The sequence below is a fragment of the Pseudorca crassidens genome, chromosome 2 (genome assembly GCF_039906515.1).
Source record: "Pseudorca crassidens isolate mPseCra1 chromosome 2, mPseCra1.hap1, whole genome shotgun sequence".
In the NCBI taxonomy this organism is placed as follows: domain Eukaryota; kingdom Metazoa; phylum Chordata; class Mammalia; order Artiodactyla; family Delphinidae; genus Pseudorca; species Pseudorca crassidens.
Genome location: NC_090297.1, coordinates 145,794,371 through 145,820,668, shown reverse-complemented (window position 1 = coordinate 145,820,668; position 26,298 = coordinate 145,794,371). Strand labels below are relative to the sequence as shown.

At 45.9% G+C, this 26,298-nt stretch overlaps 1 protein-coding gene across 18 annotated transcripts in view; it reads left to right on the top strand.

Annotated features, from left to right (window-relative positions):
- The window catches only part of HHAT (hedgehog acyltransferase), a 363,049-nt gene that overhangs the window by 335,857 nt on the left and 894 nt on the right, over positions 1-26,298 (top strand). For 16 of the 18 annotated variants that reach the window (XM_067729070.1, XM_067729060.1, XM_067729072.1 and 13 more), the window contains one exon: positions 22,817-23,806. In XM_067729070.1, the coding sequence (XP_067585171.1) occupies positions 22,817-22,908 (92 nt within the window). In that variant the 3' untranslated portion in view covers positions 22,909-23,806. Of the gene's footprint in view, positions 1-22,816; positions 23,807-25,501; positions 25,619-26,298 lie in introns of those variants that run through there. The other 2 variants (XR_010941290.1, XR_010941289.1) reach the window with 2 other exon arrangements.

Sequence of the window (26,298 nt, the reverse complement as noted above, 5' to 3'; positions counted from 1 at the left end):
GTATATTATTCTTTTTGTTGCAATGGTAAATGGGAGTGTTTTCTTAATTTCACTTTCAGATTTTTCATCATTAGTGTATAAGAATGCAAGAGATTTCTGTGCATTAATTTTGTATCCTGCTACTTGATGAAATTCATTGATTAGCTCTAGTAGTTTTCTGGTAGCATCTTTAGGATTCTCTGTGTATCGTATCATGTCATCTGCAAACAGGGACAGCTTTACTTCTTCTTTTCTGATTTGGATTTCTTTTATTTCTTTTTCTTCTCTGATTGCTGTGGCTAAAACTTCCAAAACTATGTTGAATAATAAGCCATGCATTTATAATTCAGGCCCTTCCTCCCCTGGCTGTGTACTTGGTGGAGCTGGTGGTGGAGAAAACGTTCCCCCCATCTTGGCAGCATCTGGTTTTTTTCTCTGTCATTTCACTGCTCTGGGTTCATTACTCATCAATAAAGGTCTTCAGTCTTGCCCTCAGTGTCCAATAGCTTATTCAGTGCTGTTTGGTTATTATCCCAAGACCCTAAATCCATATGCACTTGGTGTAAAGCCCCACAAGCTGATTGATTATGCATAGCAGCATATGCATTCTCCAGCAGTTTTTTTTTTCCCCCTCCAAGGAGGATTGATTTGTTCTGTAGAAAAATCTGTGGCTGTATGTATTGCATGTGTGTTCATACAAAATGCAGGATTAATTGTAAAATTGCACAGAGTTCTGAAAGTGCATTATGCAAAATGCAAAAACTGGTTGTATTATGAACGTTTGAATGAACATGTCTGCATGCAAAAATATTCAGGGAATTTGTGGTTCAGTTAAAGTGACACCAGAATTGAGCCTTTTAAAAACAGACCATTCCCAGCATAATGATTCTATAATTTATTCAGACTCAGGCATCTACCACTGTTAAATTTTGTGTTAAATAACCCACCTGGGGAATATGAAACAGCTTACACTGATTTAAATCCTTGGAATAAGCCCATCTGTATCATCTTGGCCTCAGCCATTTAAATACTTGAGGAGGGTACAAGGGATATTTCGCATATATTTGGCTATATATTCAACTCTAGTACATGGGGATTATCCTCAGATACATGGCAGTCTTCAGATGGCATTTGGAATCCCATTCTGGGTGCCCTCTGACCACCCAGCGTACACAGAAGTCCCTTTTCCCCCATGTCTCAGTGGGCTTAGGAATATAGACTCATTTCTAGGAGTCTAAGCATAGCACAATTACGAAGGAATTCACAAAACAAGCCGTGGATTCATATCAGCTCCCAAAGAATAACCTAGATAGGCCTGAGTGGGTCAGACCGAGGTAGCTCCCACATGGTGCTGGCCACACTGAATACAGCAGTGATTGGTGGTACTGGAGGCAAACCTTGCCAGGGCCATGGTAGACCTTTCTGTACAAGGATGACCCTCAGATAGTGGGATGCAGGTAGCACACTATTTTTCCAGTTATGAGGGTGGGCTGCTTGGCGCCGTCCACACCGCCCACACTGTGTCTGAAAGGTGGCTGCCTCAGGGTCCGTGTTGTCTCTGGCAGTGACCACGTAGGGGTCAGAGTCACGAATGACCTTGACCTGTCATACGTAGGTGTCAACCAGCTTGTCTGGCTTATGGGAAGTGGGAAAGCAGAATGTTGAAATGTTGGGCGTGGAGATCCAAGCTGGTGTTACAGAAATCATGCTGTTGACAAACAGCAATGCTGATGGGATGATAGGTTTAAGTAACAGCAGCAAGTTTGGGGTTAGAAACAACAAAATAGCAAAATGTTTATGCAGGCAGAGTATATTCAGGGTTTGTGTCTCCATACCTCTACAAACCAGAAATGGGCTTGTTCAACAGCAGGTTTTAGGCATAAGGAAACCTTTTTGGACTTAGAGTTTTGAGATGTTTTGCTCTCTTCAGGCATCCTACTGAATGAATGGAGAATCATAATGATTTTGTGCGTGGAGATTTTTCAATCTGGTTTTAAAGAAAAGAAAACAAGAGGTTCAGAGAAGTTAGTATATATAGCTAACATGAAGTTAGTATATATAGCTGACATGGGGTGAAACTCAGACTCCTGAGTCCAAGGGCAGGGCTCTTTTCTGGGGCTGAGGGTTCTGGCTCCTGAAACTGGCCCAACCATGGAGGTAGGTAATATTACTCCTTTCTGCTTTGTGGTTCCTCATCCTAGAGAGAGGACGGAAGTAAGAGAGGATTTTTTAAAACTTATTTTTAAAGATTCCATTGAACAGGTTGGAGTATAGGTACATTCTTGGGTTTAACAAAGGGGAGAACATAGTCTGATTATTTTTTGCTTTTTATTAAAAGGGCAAACATAATACAAAAGCCTTTTGTTTGCAGTTTTGGAATTTAGCCAACTGTAAACACATTTAAGGGGATTCAGCTACAACTCAAATTCTTATCAGAATGATTGGAAGCTCTTGGACAAAAGGCAATTTTTTAATTGAAGAATAGTTGATTTATAATATTAGTTTCATGTATACAGAAAAGTGATTCAGCTATATATATACATGTTTTTTACAGATTATTTTCCAATATAGGTGATTACAAGGTATTTAATGTAATTCCCTGTGTTATACAGTAAATCCTTGCTGCTTATCTATTTTATGTATAGTAGTTTATCCCATACTCCTAATTTATCCCCCCACCTCCCCTTCTCCTTTGGTAACCATAAGTTTAGTTTGTTTTCTATGTCTGTGAGTCTGTTTCTATGTTGTATATAGATTCATTTGTATTATTTTTTAGATTCCACATATAAGTGATATCATACAATATTTGTCTTTCTCTGTCTGACTTACTTCACTTAGTATGATCATCTCTAGGTCCATCCACGTTGCTGAAAATGGCAATATTTCATTCTTTTTTATGCCTGAATAATATCCCATTATATACACATGGCTGAATAATATCCCATTTATATATTATATATATAAAATGGGACATAAGTATATCACATCTTAAAACAGTCATTTGTTGTTGGGCACTTGGGTTGTTTCCATGTCTTGGCTAATGTAAATAGTGTTGCTGTGAACATTGGGGTGCATGTATCTTTTTGAATTAGAGTTTTCATCTTTTCTGGAAATATACCCAGGAGTGGGATTGCTGGATTATATGGTAGCTCTATTTTAGTTTTTTTAAGGAACCTCTGTATTGTTTTCCATAGTGGCTGCACCAATTTACATTCCCACCAACAGTGTGGGAGGGTTCATTTTGCTCTACACCCTCTCCAGCATTTGTTATTTGTAGGCATTTTGATGATGGCCATTCTGACAGGTGTGAGATGATATCTCACTGTGGTTTTTAAAAACCATTTTTATTGAAGTATAGTTGATTTCGATGTTCAGCAAAGTGATTCAGTTATTCTTTTTCATTATGGTTTATTACAGGATATTGAACATGGTTCCCTGTGCTATACAGTAGGACCTTGTTTTTTATCTATTTTATATTATAGTGGTTTGTATCTGCTAATCCCAAACTGCTAATTTATCCCTCCCCTGCCGCCTTTCCCCTTTGGTAACCATAAGTTTGTTTTCTATGTCTGTGAGTCTGTTTCTGTTTTGTAAATAAGTTCATTTGTATCATATTTTAGGTTCCACATATAAATGATATCATATGATATTTGTTGTCCTCTTTCTGACTTACTTCACTTCGTATGATCTCTAGGTCTATCCATGTTGCTGCAAATGGCATTACTTCATTCTTTTTTTTATGGCTGAGTAGTATTCCATTGTGTATATATATATATATATATATATATATATATATATATATATACACCACATCTTTTTTTATCCATTTATCTGTCAATGAACATTCAGGTTGCTTCCATGTCTTGGCTGTTGTAAATAGTGCTGCAGTGAACACTGGGGGTGCATGTATCTTTTCGAATTAGGGTTTTGTCTAGATATATGCCTAGGAATGGGATTTCTGGGTTGTATGGTAGTTCTATTTTTAGTTTTTTAAGGAACCTCCATACTGTTCTCCATAGTGGCTGCACCAAGTTACATTCCCACCAACAGTGTAGGAGGGTTTCCTTTTCTCCACACCTTCTCCAGCATTTATTATGTGTAGACGTTTTAATGGTGGCCATTCTGATGGGTGTGAGGTGATACCTCATTGTAGTTTTGATTTGCATTTCTCTAATAATTAGTGATCTTGAGCATCTTTTCATGTACCTATTGGCCATCTGTATGTCTTCTTTGAAGAAATGTCTATTTAGGTCTTCTGCCCATTTTTAGATTGGGTTGTTTATTTTTGTATATTGAGTTGTATGAACTGTATGTATATCTTGGACATTATTAACCCCTTGTGGGTCACATCATTTGCAAATATTTTCTCCCATTCTGTAGGTTGTCTTTTCATTTTGTTGATGGTTTCCTTTGCTGTGAAAAGCTTTTAAGTTTGATTAGGTCCCGCTTGTTTATTTTTGCTTTTATTTCTGGACAAAAGGAATTTTTAATCTCATTCTAGAGCAACTGGATATCCCTTTATAGCTATTAATTTAGACAAGATAAGCTGTTGAACCCTTCTCTCCTTATAAGGTGATGGAGAAGGTAGGGAATGAGCTGTTGAACCCTTCTCTCCTTATAAGGGATGGAGAGGTATGTGGGCACTGGGCAAGCCTACCCTTTATTAACTTATTTGCTTCGTGCACACTCCTTCTCTAGTTTGTCCAGGAGGGCCAAATATGGGGGGGGGGGTTTGTGTTTTTTTAAAACATATTTTCATATTGTAAATTCAGAAAGAGAAAGAGAAGATAATTCACTATAAGAAATTTTACTGATTAAATATTGTGTTGAGAAGCCCTGGATAACTGTCTCCTGGGAGTTATACAGTCTCATCTCTGGCAGGGAGAGAAGAACCAGCTCAGAATGGAGCCTGAAGCAATTAAAAAAACTACAACAGATCATGACTCTGACTATGGGAGAAATAATACTTGGATGAGAACCCTCCAGGTGATTCTCTTTAAATGGTGAACCCCCAGAATCTTGGGTCCCTCCTCTGTGCATGGTAGTCTCCCCCATTCACCTCTCCAGACTCAACATGATTACTGTTTTCTCCTTCCCTAGTCCTCCTGCTACCACAGGGGGCACTTATAAGGCTCTGGGCTAAAATTGGGAGTTAAGTGATGCACAAAGTCAAGGTCTAGTCAGGAAAATAGAGATGATGCAAGGTATTTCAAACAGAGGGATTTAATCCAGGGAATTACATAAGTATCAGAAGGCTGAAAGAGCAAAAAGGGACCCTGAAGTAACCCAGATATTAGCAACTGTAGAAAGCAGTTACTAAGCCTAGGGCTGGGGAAATAAAAAGGAAGGGGTAGGATCACTGGACTGTGGGAGCTCAGAGAAGAGGCCCCTGGTAGCTGGTGCTCAGATCTCGGAGGGGTGCCCTCTGGCTTATGCCTGAACCTCAGACCAGGAGTGCTGTGGCTGGTTCTTAGACCTTAAGGGAGTCGAGTGCTGCTGAGTTTGAGAGTGTGAGTAGGAGCTGCAGTTTGAAGCCACTGCCGCCTTCTAGTGCTGGAGGAATACTGACAAGAACTGGAAACAAAAAGAAGTCCATTCTTCCCCTCCTCTTCCTCCTCCATTCTAGTAGAAATTGCTCAGAATTGAGGAGCAAAACAAGCTTAATGATCAGCCCTGGACCATCCTGGAGAGGAACATAGAAAACCTGGGTTTCACAGTAATAAGCAGACATCCGGACTTGCCACTGGCAGCCTCTAGGCCAGGACTTGGTTGGCGGTAAGGAAAGCCCAGAGAAGGGGCTAGTGGAGCAGTAGATGAGAGGCTCACAACAGCCCAGAACCCTGGCCTCGAGGCCCATTGCATGGTGTGGCTGAGGCTCATTTATATAATTCTTAATTCCATCCGTTGTGATTGGCTCAGAACTGAAGGAAGACCTAATTGTCAAGGAGGTAGAGGGTAAGTCATTGGAATAGATGCTAGTTACGGTACACATGTCACCCAGCTATACTGGGAGATGCATGAGAGAAGGCTTAGGGAGCAAAGCCTTGCCTGCCCCACAATTCAGTATTAAGTGAGCAGTGGATGGGGTGGATAGAAGGAAGAGAGGGGAGGGGACGGGAGGGAGTTGAATGAAAGGGAGAGAGCAGGGCAGGAAGGAAGGAAGGAAAGAAAGGGAGGGAGGGAAGGAAGGCAGGCAAATAAAGCCTTGCCCCAGCTCCCAGCTGAAGGGCCGTATCGAGGGAGATAGAAGTATACAGCCTTTCCTGCCTGGCTCACCAAGAACTCTCTGCAGAGATTATGATGCCAATAGTAAAGAACTTTGTCTTGATTTCTTCACTTAATAAAGATTCAGAAACAGCGGAACACTGAGCTGCTACAGAAGGCGGAACCTAGTGCCGGCCGTGTTCTTTGGGCAGGGATCCCTGCATGGGGGCCCCTTGATTGCTCACGGTGACTGCTCCCATCTCAGCAGCTTGTACCCAGGCCTGTCCCTGACTGTGGCCAGCTACCCACTGACTCAGCGCCCTTGACCTCACACTCTTGTTGATGGTTGCAGAACACCCTTCAGGCTGGGCATAGTAATAACCACTCTCACCCCTAAAATTTGTGAGAAAAAAAGCACCAACTTAGTAGAAGAGTGGAAAAAGGACTTGAATAGACAGGTCACAGAAGGGTGAAACACAAGTGGCTCTGAAACAAATGAAAAGATGCCCAACCTCACTCTTTTTTTTATTGAGGTGTCATTGACATATAAAATTACATTCGTTTCAGGTGTATACCACATAAGGAGTCAGTATTTGTATGTCAGCCTCAGTACGAGAAATGCAAATTACAAGCACCAGATCAAAAAGTTTAACCTCATACATTCGTCTTGGGGTATAAAGTGGTAACTCCTCTGTAGGGAATGGTTTGGAAATATCTACCAAAACTGACCCAGCAGAAATTCCACTTCTAGGAATTTGTCATTCACATATACTTTCATACATGTGAAATGAAGTGTTCTACAAAAATATTTATTGTGACATTGTTTGTATTAGCAAAACTTAGAATGGACATAACACCCATCAGAGGGAGTCAGGTAAATAAATTATGGTATATAAAGTCAGAAATTTCCACAGCCATTAAAAAGGATGAAGCAGCATTACGTGTACTTACATGGAACAATCCCCCGTATATAAAACCTTAATAAAATAAGGAAATGAACAGTGTGTGTAGCGTTTGTGTTCAAAATAATACATATTTCAAAATGAAGAGTTAAAAACCATTTAAAATATATATATGTGTATGTTTGTATTTGTACGTGTGCATGTGTATATATGGATATATATGTTTACGCTTCTGTGTGCAAAGAATATCTCTGGGAGTAGAAACAAGGAACTGGAAACAGACCTTCCAGGGAGAGGAATTGGGTGGACTGGACACGAGGTTGGGAGATAGAGATTTACTTTTCCTTGCTTACTCTTCGATACATTTGAATTTTATATTGTGCATTACTCTTTGGTACATTTGAATTTTATATTGTGCGTTACCTGGTCAAAAAATAGATTAAAATCTGGGGGAAAAATCCATTCTAAGTCTTGTTGGATGGACAGTCTTACTGGAGGGCAGGCCTTCTTCCACTGAGGGAGGGTTTATCCAGAGGACGGAAATTACTGGAAGGTATGTGCTTAAGAGAGTGGAATAGCTAGCCATGGCTGGCCCTTCTGGCTCACGCACTGGTGATGGTCAAAGTCAAGGCGGTCCACATTTCCGTAGCTCTCTCTGCTCCTGTGTCCTCCACGGCCGGGCTTTCAGTGCTCTGGGTTCTCCTTCTCCAGAATGGAGCTCTTTGAGCACAGAAGCCAGTTCTTCCTGTCCAGTTTTACCAGCCTTTGACATTATGTCCAGTGCATGGAAAAATCCTCCACATTGGGAGACACCCTGAGGTCATGACTTATCTTTTTACGTGGAATTCCTGTATCTGTAACTGCAAGTCAGCCTTTTAATCTCTCCAGTATCCCTAGCACTTAACCCAGTGCCCTGTATGTAGTAGGAGCTCAGTAATGTTGAATGATGAGTCACGAAGATGATTAGTTTAAGATCAGATCCTTCCCAGCCCTTACAGCAAGAACGGAGCCAAATCTTCCCAAATGGAGCACAGGGCAGCCCCCTAGGGGAGGGAGGTGGAGGCTCTGCAATGAAAGATGCCAACAGCCAAGGTCAGACCTCCACCCAGGAGTGTCATGGGAGAGTGGACTGTCACAGTTCCATCACCACTTCAAGCTCCGTTGCTGGGACACAAGTTAGGAAGAACTGGGTAGATGTGATGGGTCAGATGGCGGGGGAGTCCAGATCCACGCCATAGAGCTGACTCGCGGAGACACACTGCCTTGTCCCTTTAGAGGAATCCGAGAAAGCGCATTACGGGCTGGTTCCACGCCCTGAGTTGACCCACACCGAGGCAGCATCTGGGAACTCTGCAAGGAGTCCAGAGTGTCATGTGTGCTCTGAGGTCACAAGCAGAACCACGCCAGAAACTGCGGCAACTGAGATCCCTTCCCTGGAGGCTGTCCCTTCCCTGGAGCCCGACAATTAATCCCATGTAAAGACTACCGGGAAGAGAGTAAACAGTGGGATGAGTTTCCTTGAAGGGTCCCAGCCTCCCGCCACTCCTGCTGGCTGGGCAGGAAGCTCAGAGGAGGCGGCGGGGAAGGGTGCTCACTCCTTATTAGTGACTACAGCTAATTACCATTAGTTAATTCTTAACATCCCTGGAGAGATCCAGGCTGCCTTTGCCTTGCACCTCCTCAGCGCCACTTCAACAGAGCCCTGTCCTGTCTTCTCTGCCCCATAGAAAACTGGTTCGAGGTGTTTGGTTCTGAGCAGATGGGCAAGGGAGGAAGAGCGCTTCCCTGTGAGCACCCCGTGTGAGATTGCTGAATGTTTGCTCCCTGCAAAGGTTTGCATGGGATCAGGTATATCCAGGCTGCCCAAGTGAGCAGGGGTGCCAGAAGGGACCCTTGGAAGCAGGGGACAAATCCCAGCTTCTGGCAGTACTAACCTTGTTGTCCCAGGCAGACCCACCCTCAGGATCACGGGCTAGAGTCAGTAGCCTGAGAGGAACACAGTGTTCCTTTGGAATGGGGTCTTTAAGGCACAAAAACATCTTTCTCTGTAATCAAAAACGTGTCTGAGTCACTCTATATGTCAGGTAAATATCTTCATCAGCACCTCACTAAGAATCTGTCGTATCTTGTGACATTTCCACAGTTTGCTAGAACCCTGCTTTCTGTTCCCAGTCCAGACAGGATGCCCCTTCTCCCCCTGCACCTGACTGCAGTGGTCTTTTAGTCTAACTTCAGTCTTTGTCTGTACCTTTCCTGGGGCAGGGGGAGGGGAAGATGATTTGAGGACTTGAATTTTACAGGGCTGTAATCTCTTTAAGAGTTGGAAGGGGTCATCTGGTCCCGTCGCCCATCAGAGGCAGCCATCCTTACTATGAATGCCGACAGGGGTGGGCATCCAGGATGGGGCGGCTGTAAATGTTACAGGCTCCTTTTGGTAAGAGCCAAAATCTGCCTCTCACTTCCATCTCTTGGCCCCAGTTCTGTCTTCCGGAGTGACGTAAAACAAGCCTAATTAATTCTCTTTCCACGTGGCCTCGTGGCCTTTTTCCAGGCTAAACTTTAACTTATCAGCATGCCCACCCTGAGGAGCCCTTCTAGACCCTCCTTGAAGTGGCTTCTGTGTGATCGTGTCACTTGTAAAACATGGTGCCTGGAACTGGTCAGCCTTGCTCGAGTCCACACTCACACGTGTGTGCTTTCTCTCACAGGCTGAACACACATCCCTCTCGCTAGCCCCTGTGTGCCCTGTGGCCTGAGGCGACAGCAGCAGTGACCATGGCTACTGTCCAGAGCCATGCTTGCCCCATGCTTGCACATGGCCCCATAGCCTTACCCTCCTGCAGAGGAAAAGCAGCTATGATGTGGGGCTGCTCTGTGCCTCTCTGTTCACCCTCAGCAGAGCCCTGGGTCTCCAGTGTGTGCGGGTTTGATGGGAGGGCCCTATGGAGTCTTCCGTGTTTCTTTTCCCTCCCCGGAACGGTGACCTAAGAGCCCTTGCCCCATCCCATGGAAGCGCTGATTTTTCTTCAGCAGAGAAGGGCCCCGGGCTCCTTGAGGCTGTGGCTGGCCGTTCCCTGTGCTGCCTTCACCTGGTGCTCAGGACCACCTAGGTGCTCTGTGCTACTGTGGGATGAGCAGGCTGCTACCCCCGCCTCAAGCTGGCTGGCTGGATGGGAGACATGTGGACGCTGCTGCCAGCAGCACATCCCCTGAGCTTAGACACTCTTCTTACCTCTGTTTCCCACAGCCTTCCTTACACCAGCACCTAGGAAGTGAAGATGCCTTTCCCGAATACCATTTATAAATGTTGGAGCCACATTTTTTCTGAACTCATCTCAGAGCTGTTTCGTGCTTCTGTCAAGTGCCTTTTGAAGAAGGCGAGCAGCAGCTCAGGTGGTTAAAGTCGGCACTAATGAGACCAAACCTCTGGGCTCAGTACCCTTAGAGAGAAACTACACCCTGGCCACCGACTGCGCCCACTGAGGATGGTGCACAGACAAGCCCTTTGCTCCGCAGTACCTCCCGTGCTCAATCTGAACCCGTTCCTCAGCGTGGAGATGAGCAAAATACACTTTTGCAGACACGGTAAGTGGGAGCGGCGAGGTGAGAACAAAGGTGGCTTTGACAGGCAGGAACATTTCCTTCTTCCCGAGGGGCGGCTGGAATGCCTAGCCCGCTGTTGCCCCCAAGAGCTCCGGGGGGAGAGATGCTGCTGCCACCGCCGCCGGGAGCTTGGTTTTATCATTGCGTTCTTTGCTGAGAAATTTAAGTCAAGTAATTTGGAGTCATTTGTCTAATAACTGCTTTAGGAAAAGAACGTGTCAGCCGGATCTGCTGACATCACCTTTTCAGAGGTTCACGTGATTTAGGCGTCACTCTTTCTCTTCCTTTCCAGCTCTCCCTGGTGTATTCCTTTAGTGGTGACAGGAAGCGGGATGATGAGTGGCTTTCCTGCTCCGCCGTCCTTTGCTAAAGTCTAGGTGTCCTCAGCCAGTACCTGCCAGGCGCCTCTTCTCCCAGGCACGCACGCAAGCGTAGATGATGCTTCAGCTGTTTAACTGTGGGCACTTCTGTCCGTTGGCTGCATGTCCCATGGGCTGGGAAGATAGAGGCCAGGTGTGCATATATAGGGTTTCTTGATCAGGGATTTTGCAACAACTGTTATTTTTGATTACCTGTATTAGGGACTTGGGAGTCTTGTGACTGCGTACTCAGAAGTACTCATGTACCCATGTCTGTTTATTCATTGACCATTTTACCATAGATGCCCTGGTCCTAGTGACCTGGGAAGAAAGGAGCCGATTCACAGACTCTCAGACCTATTCCACCTCCAGTCCAGAAGAGGAATCTCCTTGCCACCTGTCCTGCCTCTGCTGCCTTCCCCTGGATGGGGACGCTCAGAGTGTCCTGAGCTTGTTCCAGTGCTGGAGGGCTCCAGCTGGCAGAGTGTTTCTCTGCCTCCAGAGTGTCCCTCCCCCAACCAGCACCCCCTGTGGGGTGTGCACATGTCTCCTCATCCTGCTTCCAAAGGGTAGACTGTTCTATATTTGCAGGTACTTCTTTTCTCTTCTCCAGAGTCTCCGTGATTCCAGATAAACATTGCCAGGTCTGTCAACCCCTCCTCCCGTGACATGGATCCCAGGCCGCCGCCATCCCGTATGTATATAGTTGGATTAGGAAACAAAACAAAAACCGTTAAGCTCAGCCATTTTCATCCTAGTGCAATGTCAACTTACTAGTGTCAGCCCATCGTCCCGGCTGGCCCAGGTGTTTGAGAATTTGTCTCTGTCGTCTGTGTTTCCCCAAGCCTTCCGTTATGTGCACGTTTGGAGGTGGAGCTGTAGAGCCAAACGTCAAGGTTAGGTGGAGAGTTGGGGGCCCCGAGCGTGCTCTTAGCCTTTGGGGGCACGTTCTCACAGGCCTCAGATGAAGGCTCAGACTGCTTGTGTGACATGTGTCAAGGCTGCCTGTCTAGACGCTGGGCACACAGTAGGTGCTTCATAAATGCCCAGGTGGGCGAGTGGTTGTCAGGGCGGTGCGACAGGGAGCCTGCCCCACACTGCGCGCCAGCCCTTTGCGGGAAGCCGCTTCCCCGAGCTCATTTGCTAGGCAGTCTCCGCCGTGTTATGTTACGTGGTCATGAATGAACGATGAACAATAGCCCTAATCAGCCTGTTTAAAACAAAACACGTTAAGGAAGAGAAACAGCTGGGAAGCGTGATCCGACTGCGCAGCCTCTGGCCCCAGTGGCCGGAGTTGAGGGCGTGGCAGCAACGGCAGGGACAGTTTTCTTGGAAGCAGGTCCCCCACCTGCCCTGGAGAGAGAAGAAAATCTGTGTTTTCTCGGCTCCACCTTCTACTCACGCTGTCAGGATAAGAAAGAGTGGCTCTGGTTTGTTCTCCCCACGTCCTCAGTTTCACGTGAGATGATTTTGCTTTATGGCAGCGAGTGCTTCCGTAAGCACCAGTCTGCGGGGCTTGTGCTGGGAGGTGGGGAAGGGTGAAAACTACAGCACAGGTTGGCTTCCTCAGAATGTGAAATTGACTGTGAACAACGCGAGTTATTAAAGGCACGCTATTCGCGCCTGTTAAAATGTGCCCACAGCGCCCAGCAAATGACTGTTGCTCAGGATGGCAGGAAGCCCTCTGAGGGCCGTCCGTCACCCCTTCCTCTCTGTCTCCCTGCTGGACGCCCTGTGCAGGCTCAGCCCATGGCCAGGATCAAATAACTGTGACTCTTACAATTTTAATAAAAGACCATCCAGGCACTGGGAACGTGCTCCATAGTGGGCCCAGTCTAAATTAGGCAGCTGCCACCACGAGGGGTGTAAAATGTTCATCCAGGCTTTCTTTTCCCAATTATGACAAAGATGGGGAAACTGAGGACCCCAGAGATGGGGTGACCAAGCAAGTTAGTGATGATGACGCCTAAAAATATGAACCTGATGCTCCCCACTTCCCGTTGCCTTAGCACCATGAGTAGAGGGATGAAGCGAGATTTGGAGGCAGAGGATTTCAAGGAAAGACACCACGCTAGGAGGTGGGGCTCTGACGTGAGCCTTTCCCCGCTGTGCTCCGTCCGAGGCCAGTCAGGGCTTTGGAGCTTAGGCGGCCGAGCACGCTTGGAGCCACACGGTCGTGAGTTCCAAGTGTGACCTGATGACCCGTTGGCTGTCAGACCTCAAGAAAGTTACTCTCCTTCTCTGATCCTTAGTATCCTTTTCTGTGAAGTGGAGCGAATAATACCTCCCTGAGAAGGTGTTTGTGAGGATGTGGAGTGCAGCCAGCAAAGCACCCGGCGACCTGTAATGCTCAGTGCTCGTCCATCCCCTCTGCTCGAGAGAGAGCCCAGTCAGTGTGTGAACGGCCGGTATAAGCTCTTCCCTCAGCCCTGTGCAGAGTGCCCTAGAACAGGGGTTCCCAAAGGGTGACTCTTGGACCTGCAGAATCCACATCACTGGGGATCGTGGTAGAAATGCAAATCTTGGGCCCACCCAGACATCCTGGATCAGGAACTCTGGGGGATGGGACCTTGCATTCTAACATGCCCTCCTGGTGATTCTGATGTGGGCTCATGTTTGAGAACCAGTGCCCTAGAATTTCATGCTTCAATTTTGAACAAATTAGAACCACCTAGTTCTTCTTTCTCACGCGAGGGTGTGAAAGAGGCAGCTGAGCGTTTTTTGAAAGAACACCGAGGCCTCAAAACCTGGGTTTGAGGCCCTGGTTTATAAATGACTTGAAGGCAAGAAATGGTTATTCTAACCCTAGATAGCAAAAGCCTGTTCTTTAGACCTTCTGTGCATATGCCCATGGGTTTGAAAATAGACCCAGCAGTGTACAGGCTTGGAAGCCTGGGCAGCTGTACTCTTGCTGTGTATCCTTCAATAAGGTAGCCCTGGGCTTCCCTGGTGGCGCAGCGGTTGAGAGTCCGCCTGCGGAGGCAGGGGACACGGGTTCGTGCCCCGGTCCGGGAAGATCCCACATGCCGCGGAGCGGCCGGGCCCGTGAGCCATGGCCGCTGAGCCTGCACGTCCGGAGCCTGTGCTCCGCAACGGGAGAGGCCACAACAGTGAGAGGCCCGCGTACCGCAAACAATAAATAAATAAATAAGGTAGCCCTTGGACAGGAAAAGGCTCCTGTCCTATAGCTTTATTAAGATGAAAGCTCTAAATTGAGCTGTGAAGGAAGGTCTGCAGGCTCAGGACCATTTGATGAACGGCTCCACAATATCTCCGGGCTGGGGCTACTCGGGAAAATAAGTCTGAAATAAAGCTACCAAGGCCCTTTTTCATTTCCCCGCATCAGATCTGAGTATTGTTAAAAATAAAGTGCTGTCAAGAGCAAGCTGTTTTAATGAAGACAGCGTATAAAGTCCTTCTGAATAATTAATGAAATGACAGTAGTGAAGCCGGTGGGGCGGTGCAGAGAGTGCCCTGGTGTTTCTCAGATCCTGAGCCAGCCCCTCTGGGACTAGAGTCTGATGCACGAGCTCGTTCTCCAAGCAAAGAAACACTCGGCCTTCACTGGCCTCAGAGTAGAAAATGCCACCAAGGCAGAGCAATATATATGTAGGATGTGCGGATGGTATTCAAAATATCTAACAAATGGTAAGGCACGGGCACAGACCAGTCAACTCAAAGAGATGGTGGCTAAGTGCTGGAGCAGGTCCTAGAGGCCCCTACAGAACCAGGTGTTACTCCTTTGGATGTTATGTATATCAGAGGACAGGTCCTGAGGGGAGGCTGGGACCATGGCTTTTACTAACTAGTAGGGTAGCGCATCAGTCTGTTAACGTAAGGTGTGGTCTCTCTGAGGTGCACCAGCTGGTGTCAGCCCTGAGGGTACTGTCTGAGGCAGTGCTCAGGGTCAGTGAGAGGGAGTGTGTTCTTTGGCCCCCAACTCCATCAGTCACCACATCCTATGTCTCTGTCTTCTGCAGCATCTCCGAGAATCACCTCTTCATTCCATTTCCCTATTGCATATCCTCCGAGCCTGCCCATTCACAAAGGCCCGCTGTAGAGGCTGAAATTCATCAGTCTCACATTCGTCTTCACCCACATCGTGATGTGGGCTGTTATATATGCACCTGCATCCCCGGGGTTATGGATGGATATGTTGGTGGCCCTTGATGATCATGATACATCCTTCACATTTGTGTTCTAGGCTCCAGCCAAGGCGAGTTTGTCTGGAGAGGTGAGACTTGTTTCCTTTGTAGCCGGATGGCTCTTAGGATGGGAAGCTCCTCTTTTTCCTTTCTTAGAATGGCTGTGAGTCGCTGGGTGACATTGCTGCTTCATGGGGCCAGAAGGTGAGAGTCTATCCGTCCAGCTGTAGGGACCCAAGAGCCAAGCTGAGAGGGTCAGTATGTTCTTCAACCCTCAGGAGAACTGTGGCTCAGCAAGGGGACGACTGAGCAGTGGATGAGTGGGAGGGACAACGGGCCACAGGGCGTCAGAGCCTCTGGCTAGAAATCTTGCCTGAGTGGATGGAGGGAGGAAGCTAGGGCATTGTTAATGGTAGATAAATGATAGATAATTGTAGATAAAACTAAAGGACAGACTCAAGTCCTTCAGACTATCCTCCAGGTAGGATTCAGTCTGACACCCTGGCCTTGGGATGTGGACTCTGGGCCCCTTTGAGGCAATATAGCTTCAAAAAAGAATATTAGTATAGGTTAGTAATTTCTATCTCAAGGTGTTGTGAGGATTCACTAGGATTGTGTATTCTTGGGCTTCCCTGGTGGCGCAGTGGTTAAGAATCCGCCTGCCAATGCAGGGGACACGGGTTCGAACCCTGGCCTGGGAAGGTCCCATGTGCCGCAGAGCAGCTAAGCCTGTGTGCCACAACTACTGAGCCTGCGCTCTAGAGCCCATGAGCCACAACTACTGAAGCCCGCATGCCACAACTACTGAAGCCCCGTGCCTAGAGCCCGTGCCCCACAAGAGAAGCCACCGCAATGAGAAGCCCGCGCACCACAATGAGAAGCCCGCGCACCACAACGAAGAGTAGCCCCCGCTCGCTGCAACTAGAGAAAGCCCGCGTGCAGCAACAAAGACCCAACGCAGCCAAACATAGATAAACTAAAAAAAAAAAAAGATTGTGTATTCTTTGTAAACTGTACAGTAGATTGCATATTCTTTGTAAACTACTCACATATGGATAGGGACTATGTTTCTGGTTGACTGGAAGCAAGGATGGGAAGAAGGCGTCACTGCAAAGTTTGTTCACATGCTGGTCACCAGCCATTTTCTTCTAAAAATGGTTAACAGCGGGATGTGGCCTTTAAAAAAGCCTTGTTAGGGCTTCCCTGGTGGCGCAGTGGTTGAGAGTCTGCCTGCCGATACAGGGGACACGGGTTCGTGCCCCAGTCCGGGAGGATCCCACGTGCCGCGGAGCGGCTGGGCCCGTGAGCCATGGCCGCTGAGCCTGCGCGTCCGGAACCTGTGCGCTGCAGCGGTGAGAGCCCCGTGTACCGCAAAAAAAAAAAAAAAAAAAGCCTTGTTAGAGCCAAGATGGCAGTCACAGGCTCGGCAGCATTGCCCATCCTGACAGCAGAGCAAGCCTTTGATGGGGTAATTGATAGCTCATACACAATGCAGCAACTCAGTTAACTCCTCTCCCATTAGGAAGGATTGATTTCTTCCCCAGGATAGGGATTTGTGCTGATTCAGCTGCTGAATACATCGGCATGGCTAAGAGAGTTCCTCTGGTTGTCCTCCTCAGAGGCCCCAGCAGAAGAAAGCATGATGAGAGGAGCCCAGTGTTCAGTCCCACACATGGCAAGTCCTCCTGCCCCTAGGGAGGTGAGGGACTGAAGACCCAGCATCATATCAAAAAATGAATTGCATCCCACTACTGGGCATATACTCTGAGAAAACCGTAATTCAAAAAGAGTCATGTACCACAATGTTCTCTATTTACAATAGCCAGGACATGGAAGCAACCTAAGTGTCCATCGACAGATGAATGGATAAAGAAGATGTGGCACATATATACAATGGAATATTACTCAGCCATAAAAAGAAACGAAACTGAGTTATTTGTAGTGAGGTGGATGGACCTAGAGTCTGTCATACAGAGTGAAGTAAGTCAGAAAGAGAAAAACAAATACTGTATGCTAACACATATATATGGAATCTAAAAAAAAAGAAGAGTGGTTCTGAAGAACCTAGGGGCAGGACAGGAATAAAGACGCAGACGTGGGGAATGGACTTGAGGACACGGGGAGAGGGAAGGGGAAGCTGGGACGAAGTGAGAGAGTGGCATGGACACATACACTACCAAATGTAAAATGGATAGCTAGTGGGAAGCAGCCGCATAGCACAGGGAGATCAGCTCCGTGCTTTGCGACCACCTGGATGGGTGGGATAGGGAGGGAGGGAGGGAGACACAAGAGGGAGGGGTTATGGGGATGTATGTATATGTATAGCTGATTCACTTTGTTATACTGCAGAAACTAACACACCATTGGAAAGCAATTATACTCCAATAAAGATGTTAAAAATAAATGAATTGCATCTTTTGTTTGAATACCTTGGGGCACATATAGCCTAGGACATTGCAGTAGAGTACTACAAGCCTGTGATTTGCTAATGTTCCAAGAACACCTTTAAATTTTTTTTTATGACAACTTTATTGAGAAATAATTTACGCACAATAAAATGTATCCATTTAATGTATTTTCCAGTTGTATATACCCTGAAAAACTGTCCCATGATCAAGATGCAAAACATCTTCATCATCCCCAAAGATTCCTAGTGCCCCTTTGTAATCTGTTTCTCCCTTTGCTCCAGCCCCAGGCAACCCCTCACATGCTTTTTGTTACTATAAATCAGTTTGCATTTTATATATGTAGAATAATACAGCATGTATTATTTTGTTGATGGCTTCTTTCATTCAGCATAATTTTTTATTGTGGTAAATCATATAACATAAAATTTACCATTTTAATTCTACAGTTCAGTGGTGTTAAGTACATTCACATTGCTATGCAAGCATCACCACCATCCATGTCTAGATCTTTTTTCCCCTTGCAAAACTGAAACTCTGTACCCATTAAACATTAACTCCCCATTCCTCCCAGCCCCTGGCAACCACCATTGTATTATCTGTCTCTGTGAATTTGACTACTCTAGGTACCTTATATAAGTGAAAATCTTGCAGTATTTGCCCTTTTGTTACTGGCTTATCTCATTTAGCATGATGCCTTCAAAGTTCACCCATGTCGTAGCACGTGTCAGAATTTCCTTTTTTTAAGGCTGATTGATATTCTATTATATATGTAGACCACGTTTTGTGTATCTGTCTGTCAGTGGATGCTTGTTGCTTCTACCTTGGGACTGTTGGAGGCAGTGCTGCTGTGAACTTGGGTGTACAAATACCTCTTCTAGTTCTTGCTTTTAATTCTTTTGGGTATATATGTGGTAATTCTATGTTTGATTTTTTTGAGGAACCTCCGTACTCTTTTCCACTGTGGCTGCACCATTCTATAACATTACTTGTGAAACAATATTTTTCATTAGACCTGCTTCTTGTTCTGATTATCCCTTCACTTTCCAGAAACCCAGCTGGAGATATCCTTTGACTTCTCATGGCCCTGCATGATAACGGTCTTTTCCTTCAGTGTCCTGAACCTCTGCCTTTCTAGTCCTTTCCTACTGATGTAATTGCTCAGAGAGAGGCTCAGCCTTAATAACCTCAAGTCAAATTACATGGCTCACTTTCTATTAGCTACAGCCATTCCCCTCTGTGTCCTACCTGTCTCTCATTAGCTGTAGTTATTATACAACCCACCAATATCCTATTAACAATATCATGATACAGCCACCTATTAACTCCATATATTATATGCCTACCTTGGTCCTCTTAATTGACTTTATTGTGCTAAACATCCTGCTTATATGCATTTCGCTGTATCTGTTAAATAATCTGTCCTATTAACTGTATACCCCAGTCCTTTGCAACTGTTGTCTGTCTCGCTAGCACACTGTTCTTAATATCTTCAATGCTGCCTCGCTGTTCACCTGTTCAAAGTGTTCACCTGTTTGCATCTTGTTAGGTATCAAAAGCCCACCAGGAAGCTGCACCTATCATTGACTCTGGGGGCCCAGCCGTAAATGAACAGCATGTGCGGGGGGCTTCAGCCCTAAAGTAGGATCTTTTCCTTTGACCAGTACAGTACAGCCTACCAGTCTCTATAAGCCACATTAATGATGTGTGTGTGTGTGTGTGTGTATGCATGCATGGGTTTGAGGATGTGGGGATAAGGGAGTTTTCTGGACACATAGGTTTGGAAAGCCTGGTGAGAAAGGACAACATGGAAGAAGAAAACTTAGTAGGGAGAGGCCAGGGGGAGAGAGGGCCGAAGGATGAGATCCCTGTTCCTTTGGCGGGACAGAACACTTTCTGATGCCATCTTTTTTGTTAACGGTCGACAAGCCTGGATGACCGTGTGTCACAGCAACCCTTGGCATGTTGCCAGAATGACAGTCCATTTATTTCCAGTTTTATGATCCCGTGTTTATCTGAGCCCTGATGAAGAGGGGCCTCTGCCCCAAGCACCCTGTCATGCTCGGGCCACATCTGCTTGGTTAGCAGCAGCCGCAGTTGAAGAACAGAGCCAGGCACATAGCAAATGCTCGTCCAGTGTTGGTTGAATGCTATGGAAGGGTGGCTTGTGGAATCTCTCTTTTTGTTGTCATCACGTATCTTACTCCTGAGGTCAGGAAAGGAGAATGGGTTCTTGAATGCCATCTGGTACACACTGGGGCTACTGTCTGGAGGAACACTCATGCATTAAAAAGACCAATGAGTTGTGTGTACATAAGAGAATTCTCAGGTAATCCTTTGCCTTTCTGAAATACTTTTTAAAAGCACTAGCAAACCTGTGATTTTATTTTAGTTCACATGCTTTTATTTATTTTTGACCTCCAATGTGTAGATAGAGAAACTGAGATCCTGCTACGGTCTCCTAGTAGCGTCAGGATTACTGCTGTCTAGCTGCCTCTGTGCATGGCATGCAGTAACACCAGGGAGAATTTTCAGGGCCCAGCTGTGGTCCAGACTGAACATGTATATGCCTTACCTCTGGGCAGGGCTCCTTGCAGTTCTGTGTGCTGGGCAGAAGCTTTCACAGGGATGTGCCTTGACAGCCTCGGGGCCAAGCACAGCTGTGCCATTCCCCAGGCCCAGCTTTGTGTAAATGAAACATCCCCATTCTCCCACTTCTGCAGCCAGCCTCTGGTTTCTGTGTTTACCGAACAAGTGCTGATGCCTTACCCTAAACACAGCTGAAGTCTGGGTTCGCCTCCTGCACCTGAAGCCCCCTCCCCTCTTCCTGCTCCCTGAGGCTACTGAGGACCAGGTGTTGAAAGGTCCCCTGGCATCTGTGTCTGAGCCACAGCGGTGAGGGATCTGAGGGCGCCTCCAGGCAGGACGGGTCTGTCTTGAAGCTTGAAAAAGTACCTGGCTGTACTGAGCTGAATAGCACCCACAAAATTCATATGTACCTAGAACCTCAGAATGTGACTTCGTTTGGAAATAGGGTCTTTGCAGGTATAATTAGTTAAGGATCTTGAGAAAAAAATTATCCTGGATTTAGAGTGGACCCTATATCCAATGACTGGTCGTGTCCTTATTAGAGGAGACAGGGAAAAAGGCTTCCATAAGCCAAGGAAGGCCTGGGGTCACCAGAAACTGGAAGAGGCAAGGAAGCATCCTCCCCCAGAGCCTTCAGAGAGAGGGGAACTCTGCCAACACCTTGATTTCAGACTTCTGGCCTCCAAAAGTGTGAGAGAATAAATTTCTCTTCTTTGAAGCCACTAAGTCTGGGGTAATTTGTTCCAGCAGGTATAGGAAACTCTTAGCCTGGCCGACTAGCAGACGGGAGGTGGGACTGCAGTACTGGTCCCAGAGCCAGGCTGTTGGGCCTCCTCTGCTGCCCTTTCTTCTCTTGCCATCAGGGCCTGGGAAAACACTGTGCCAAGCCAGTCCCAGGAGCAAGGGGAAGACAGGAGTTAGGAGGAAGACCAGGGCTTGCTCTCCCTGTTGTCACTCTAATCTTGGTGTAGAAGGACTTCTGTACCCTCTCAATACCACTATTACATCACTACCTTTCTTTAGTGCTCCACCATGGGCCAGACACTGTGCAGGTCTTTACATCACTTCACACAATTGTTATATCTTAGCTCAGGCTGCCATCACAACATACCATAGACTGGGTGGCTTAAACAACAGACATTTATTTCTCTGGAAGCTGGAAAATCCAAGATCAAAGTTTTGTTGGTTGATGGTTTTGTTCTTGGTGAGGACTCTCTTCCTGACTTGTGGATGGCTGCCTTCTCACTGTGTCCTTATAGCCCATAGAGAGAGAGGAAGCCAGGTCTCTGGTATCTCTTCTTATAAGGGCACTAATCCCATCATGAGAGCCCTACCCTCATGACCTCATCTCAACCTATTTACCTCCCAAAGGCCCCACCTCCAAGTACCATCACACTGAGGGTTAGGGCTTCAACATATGAATTGAGGAGTGAGTACACAATTCAGTCTGTGGCACCTTATAAAGACACTATTCAGTAAGTTGCTCTATCCCTCCTAGTTTTACATTTGAGATTCGTTAAGTTGCTCAAGGTCACACAGCTGGCAAGTGGCAGAGCCAGGATTTGAACTTGTGTCCAATTCCACTTCAGCAACTGCACTTAACCACTATGCTATATTGACTGAACCTATGTCATATTAATAATAGTAACTAATGGTTGACTTAGCAAGGAGAGAGCCTGCCAGAGTTATAATCACCCTCAGTGGCTTCCCTCCTCCTACTTCTGTCCCTACCCTGCCCGCCCCTCCGTGTGCAGTAGTCACATCACATGATCCCTGTTCCTTGGATGACCCCTTTATGGTCACACGTCAAGTGATCTCTCTGGTAGCTTGTCCTGGTTCCTTTCCATCTGACATCTCTTGCTCATCTCCCATGGTGCAGTTTAAATGTGCTCTGTACACATCATTACCTAGCACACATTACATGGCTCGTAAATCCCACTGGAGGGTGTTTGTCTTTTCCATGCTGAAGGGAGAGCACCTTTGACACAGGACTAAATCTTTCTATTTTGGCATCTGGTACCTTCCACAGCACCTCTGGCTCCCCAAGCCCCCAGTGTTTGAATAAGTGAAACATGTAGAAGACATGGAGATCATTAAGTAACAAGTAGCAGAGAGGGCTGTTATTTTTTAAAAAAGAAGAAAACAACATCAGATATTCTAAGACAAGTACTTGTAGAAGGAACCACTAAAAGCTTTGACTTTTGAAACTGAATGTTTAATGTAGGCCCTCTTCTGTGTGCTGGCAGACGGCACTCAATTCAATAGAATGGTCAATGTACATTTTTGAGATTTTCTATGGGTCTCATGGATGTTTCATCTTTTTTGATTATTAACTACGTTAGTCTTCTAAATATGTATTCTTTAAAAGCTTGTCCTGTTTCTCAACGTAATTTGCATGTGCTATAGTGCACCCCCTCATTTTATGCTGACCCATTCCCAGTGGGGACATAGGGATCAACTTGCTGGTGTTCCAGTTAGTGCAGACTTTCTAGGAGGCCTGTGTCTTAACGCATAAACGGAGGCCCACGTTGTTTCCTGAGTTGCCTTCTCCAAAGGGGACAGTTTGGACCGGTGGGAGGTCCTGCCCCGGACATTCCTAACCATCCTCTATCTCTGTTCTCCCCCTGCAGGCTGGCCGTGTGTGACCCTCTCTGTCCTGGGATTCCTGTACTGCTACTCCCACGTGGGCATTGCCTGGGCCCAGACATACTCCGTGAACTAATGGCGCTGGGCCCCGGTCAGCCCTTCTGGCTGGCTTCCAAGACAAATAGTGCTTCACCCTGACCTTGCACCTCAAGGTAACCTCCAGGGGAGCAGTGCCTGATCTGCTCATCTTTTGTCGAAGTTACCTCACTCCAAGACTGGAAGCTTGAGCTCTCATAACTTTGGGAACTTAGAGATCATCTTCCCAGCCTTCCTGTTGAGTAGGCTGGGGTCCAAAGCAGTAAAGTGTCTTGCCTAGCTGCACATGGTGACGGGATCCAGAATCCAGTCCCAAGGGCCCTTTGGGTTCTTTCTCCTTTACCAAGAATGAAATGTAATAGACATTTCTTGACTGAGGCATAGAAGTTCTCATTAGTGATAGGCCTGTCCTCCCCTGGGCGGTATTTCTGGGCGGTCAGTGGCATTCAAGTGTCCCCTTCCCCATGTCCTGCAGTGCAGTCTGTAGAACCAGCCCTGGGTTCAGCTTCACACTTCAGCTCCTCAGCAGGGAGGTGACAAAGCCACAGCGGTGTTTCTAATTACCGGGTCATAGAAGACTGAATGTGTTCTGTGGCATTGCAAGGAGTCAGTACCCAAGGAGAGCTGTTACTTGAGCTGATCTACATTTGGCTGCTTCTCCCCTAGATTTGCAGAGAAGTATAAACATGGCAGTTCCTCTACCTGACAGTTAACTCTTTCCCAATAAAGAAGCAGAATTTAAAAACCAAGGAATAGTGTATCACAGACAGGTGCTATCAGGCAAGTCATAGAGGGTAAAGATGACTTCCTGTGGTCTCTCCTCTCTTCACACAAGTCTCAGCAGTCATCTTCCCACTGAGCGGTTTACACTCTGTGGTTTACCTTGTTTTGTTTTGTTTCCAATAAAATGGAGCCTTTTCTATCACACAGATAATTCATATTTTTGTAAAATTGTTTTGAATATTTTTTGAGGAAAATGTTTAAAATCAAAACACACGTACCTAATTCTGAATTATTCACTCTTGTGGAAAGATGCTGACAGGCCACTAATGGCGCCAAGTGGTAGATAATTCAGAATACTTCTGTGTGGCTTTGGATTTTTGTCTTCTGAGGGGGCAAGAGGGTAAGTGAAGCAGTTTCAAAATTTGAATCCAGAGTGTACCCAACTGTGGGAGAATAGAACATCTCAAGCACGTGAATTAATCGTCATTGAGTGAAAGTGCACCTGGACCTGGTCTGGGCCCCGCTGTCTCCCGTTAGTCACTTGCTGTTGTCCTTGTGTCCGGGCTGTGGTTATTAGCTCAATGAGGTTTAAACTCCTGGTGCAGGACCATTTTGCCGACGTGCTTTCTTCCTAGCCACTCTGCTCGGAAGAGAGTTGGGAGGGGACCAGCCGTGGATGCCAGGGAGGGGCACACACCGTGTTAGCTGCAGCAAAGGACAGAGGCTGGAGGGAGGCAAGCAGACCAGGGCAGCAGTCGCCTCGGCAGCTGCCTTGGTAAAGGACGGGGGGTGGGGAGACAGGCAGGTGAGTCCAAGGTGCTGCGAAGTTTTAAGGCGGGGATGAAGTTGAGGAAGATTGAGCCGTCAGATGAATACAGTAAAACTTCATGGACTCTTAACACATTCAAGATTTGTGGTCAGCCAGAACCCTCTTGGCTGAAGTTTACAGGGGAAAAGGTAGTGTGAAGATGATTGCAGGGAAATGTCTAATGCCTGTGCATATATAAACAGTGCAAAATATTTTCAACTCTTCAGAGACGCCATTTATATAAAAATAAATAGGCTTATTTACTCGTTAAACTACATTGGAAGAGTCAGTGAATATATTTGAAAGTAATAGCCCTGAATTTCTTTCAAGCTATTCTATGATTTAGAGTGGTTCTCAGGAATGAGTAAATGATTACTGTCTTTAGCTATCTATATATTTGAGGCCTGGTTACACAATATGTGGATTATCCAGGACCAGTGTTTTCTTTAACCTCTTGCTTTTCTCCAACTGTAATATGAAAATGATGTCTCTTTTCATGCATATGAGCTCAAATCTTGGAGTTCCTTTAAAGGAAAGACTCCCGAGGTGTCTGAGCAGACAGAGCAGTTCCAGCTGAGGTGCATCCGATGCGTCACTTTCCATAGTTATCAGCCCTGGGCCACTTCAAGCACAGGGAAGGGAAACAGCTAGACAGATCCCAAGATCATTTCTAGCCCCAGGATCCTCCGACTCCAACCTAGCTCTGTGAGCAAACCGGAGAGCTCCAAGCATGGTCGTCACGATGAGCCCCAAGGAGGCAAGTAAAACATCTGAAGGACAGCAAAATCTTGGTGATTTTGACTAATTCTTGGGACCGTGCAAGAAGGCTGAAAAGTGTTTATTTCATTATTTCCGCAGATTAATTTATTTGAGAAGTGACAGAAGAAGCCTTTTGTTCTACTAAAGGCTGCAGACGTAGAAAGAAAATATATCAATCATATATATAATTGTATAATGATCTGCATATTGGGAGAACAGTAATTTAGTGGGAGGGGGTTTCCCCTTAGAGAAACTGAGACTGCTCATTGCTTATTTAAGGTAACAATAGAATTACTGATTAAGTATAACAAATTAACCATAATACAATGAGTTTCTTTTCTAGCAAATGTACCAGAACACGTCCATACAGAAAGGCCAACTGTGGAGAAACCAGATTATCTGGACGGTCCTGGCCTCTCTCAGTGCATGGTGAGATGCCTCTCTGAGGCCCTTCTTCAGGGTAATTGTTTTATTTTAAAACCAACCAACAAAATCCCTCTTTTTTATTGTTGAAACCCATTTGTCATCCAAAATGTAGTATCTATTACTTGGCTCTGTGTTGCTTAGTCCTTTTGACTAATTATAAAAATCATAGTCACAAAGAAAGATTTTTTTTTCATCGTTGAGGATATCTAAAGAGTACAATATGTTTAGTGCTTTATGAGGTGGGACTTTTGCAATGAACATCAATCATTTGGAATTTTAAAAAATATCACCCTTAAAATAGTTTTATTATGCTCTTCTGCAATGTAAAAAAATAATAGGGCGTGGGGAGAAAGTCATCAAAAATACTGGATTTATACTGTGGCCCTATGAAATCAAGCAGAGGCCTGAATAGGGCTTGCAGATCACAGATTCCTCATCCCTAAGTTGTACTGTCTATAAGAAGAAAAGCGCCATTTTTGAAATGTAGTCCGTTAGTATGAAATAAGAACTCATGTTGGCAGTACTGTGGAGACTCTTGCCATGAGCAGGAAGCAATAGCTGTTCAAACCACAGCAGAACTGAAACAGTGCTGGTGTACAGGACTAGCTTAGGGACACGCGGTCCTCTACCTTAATGGCTTCTGTGACGATTAGTGAATTAAAGCACAGATCAGAACTCATACTGTTGACGCTGAGTCATTCCAAAAAGACTCAG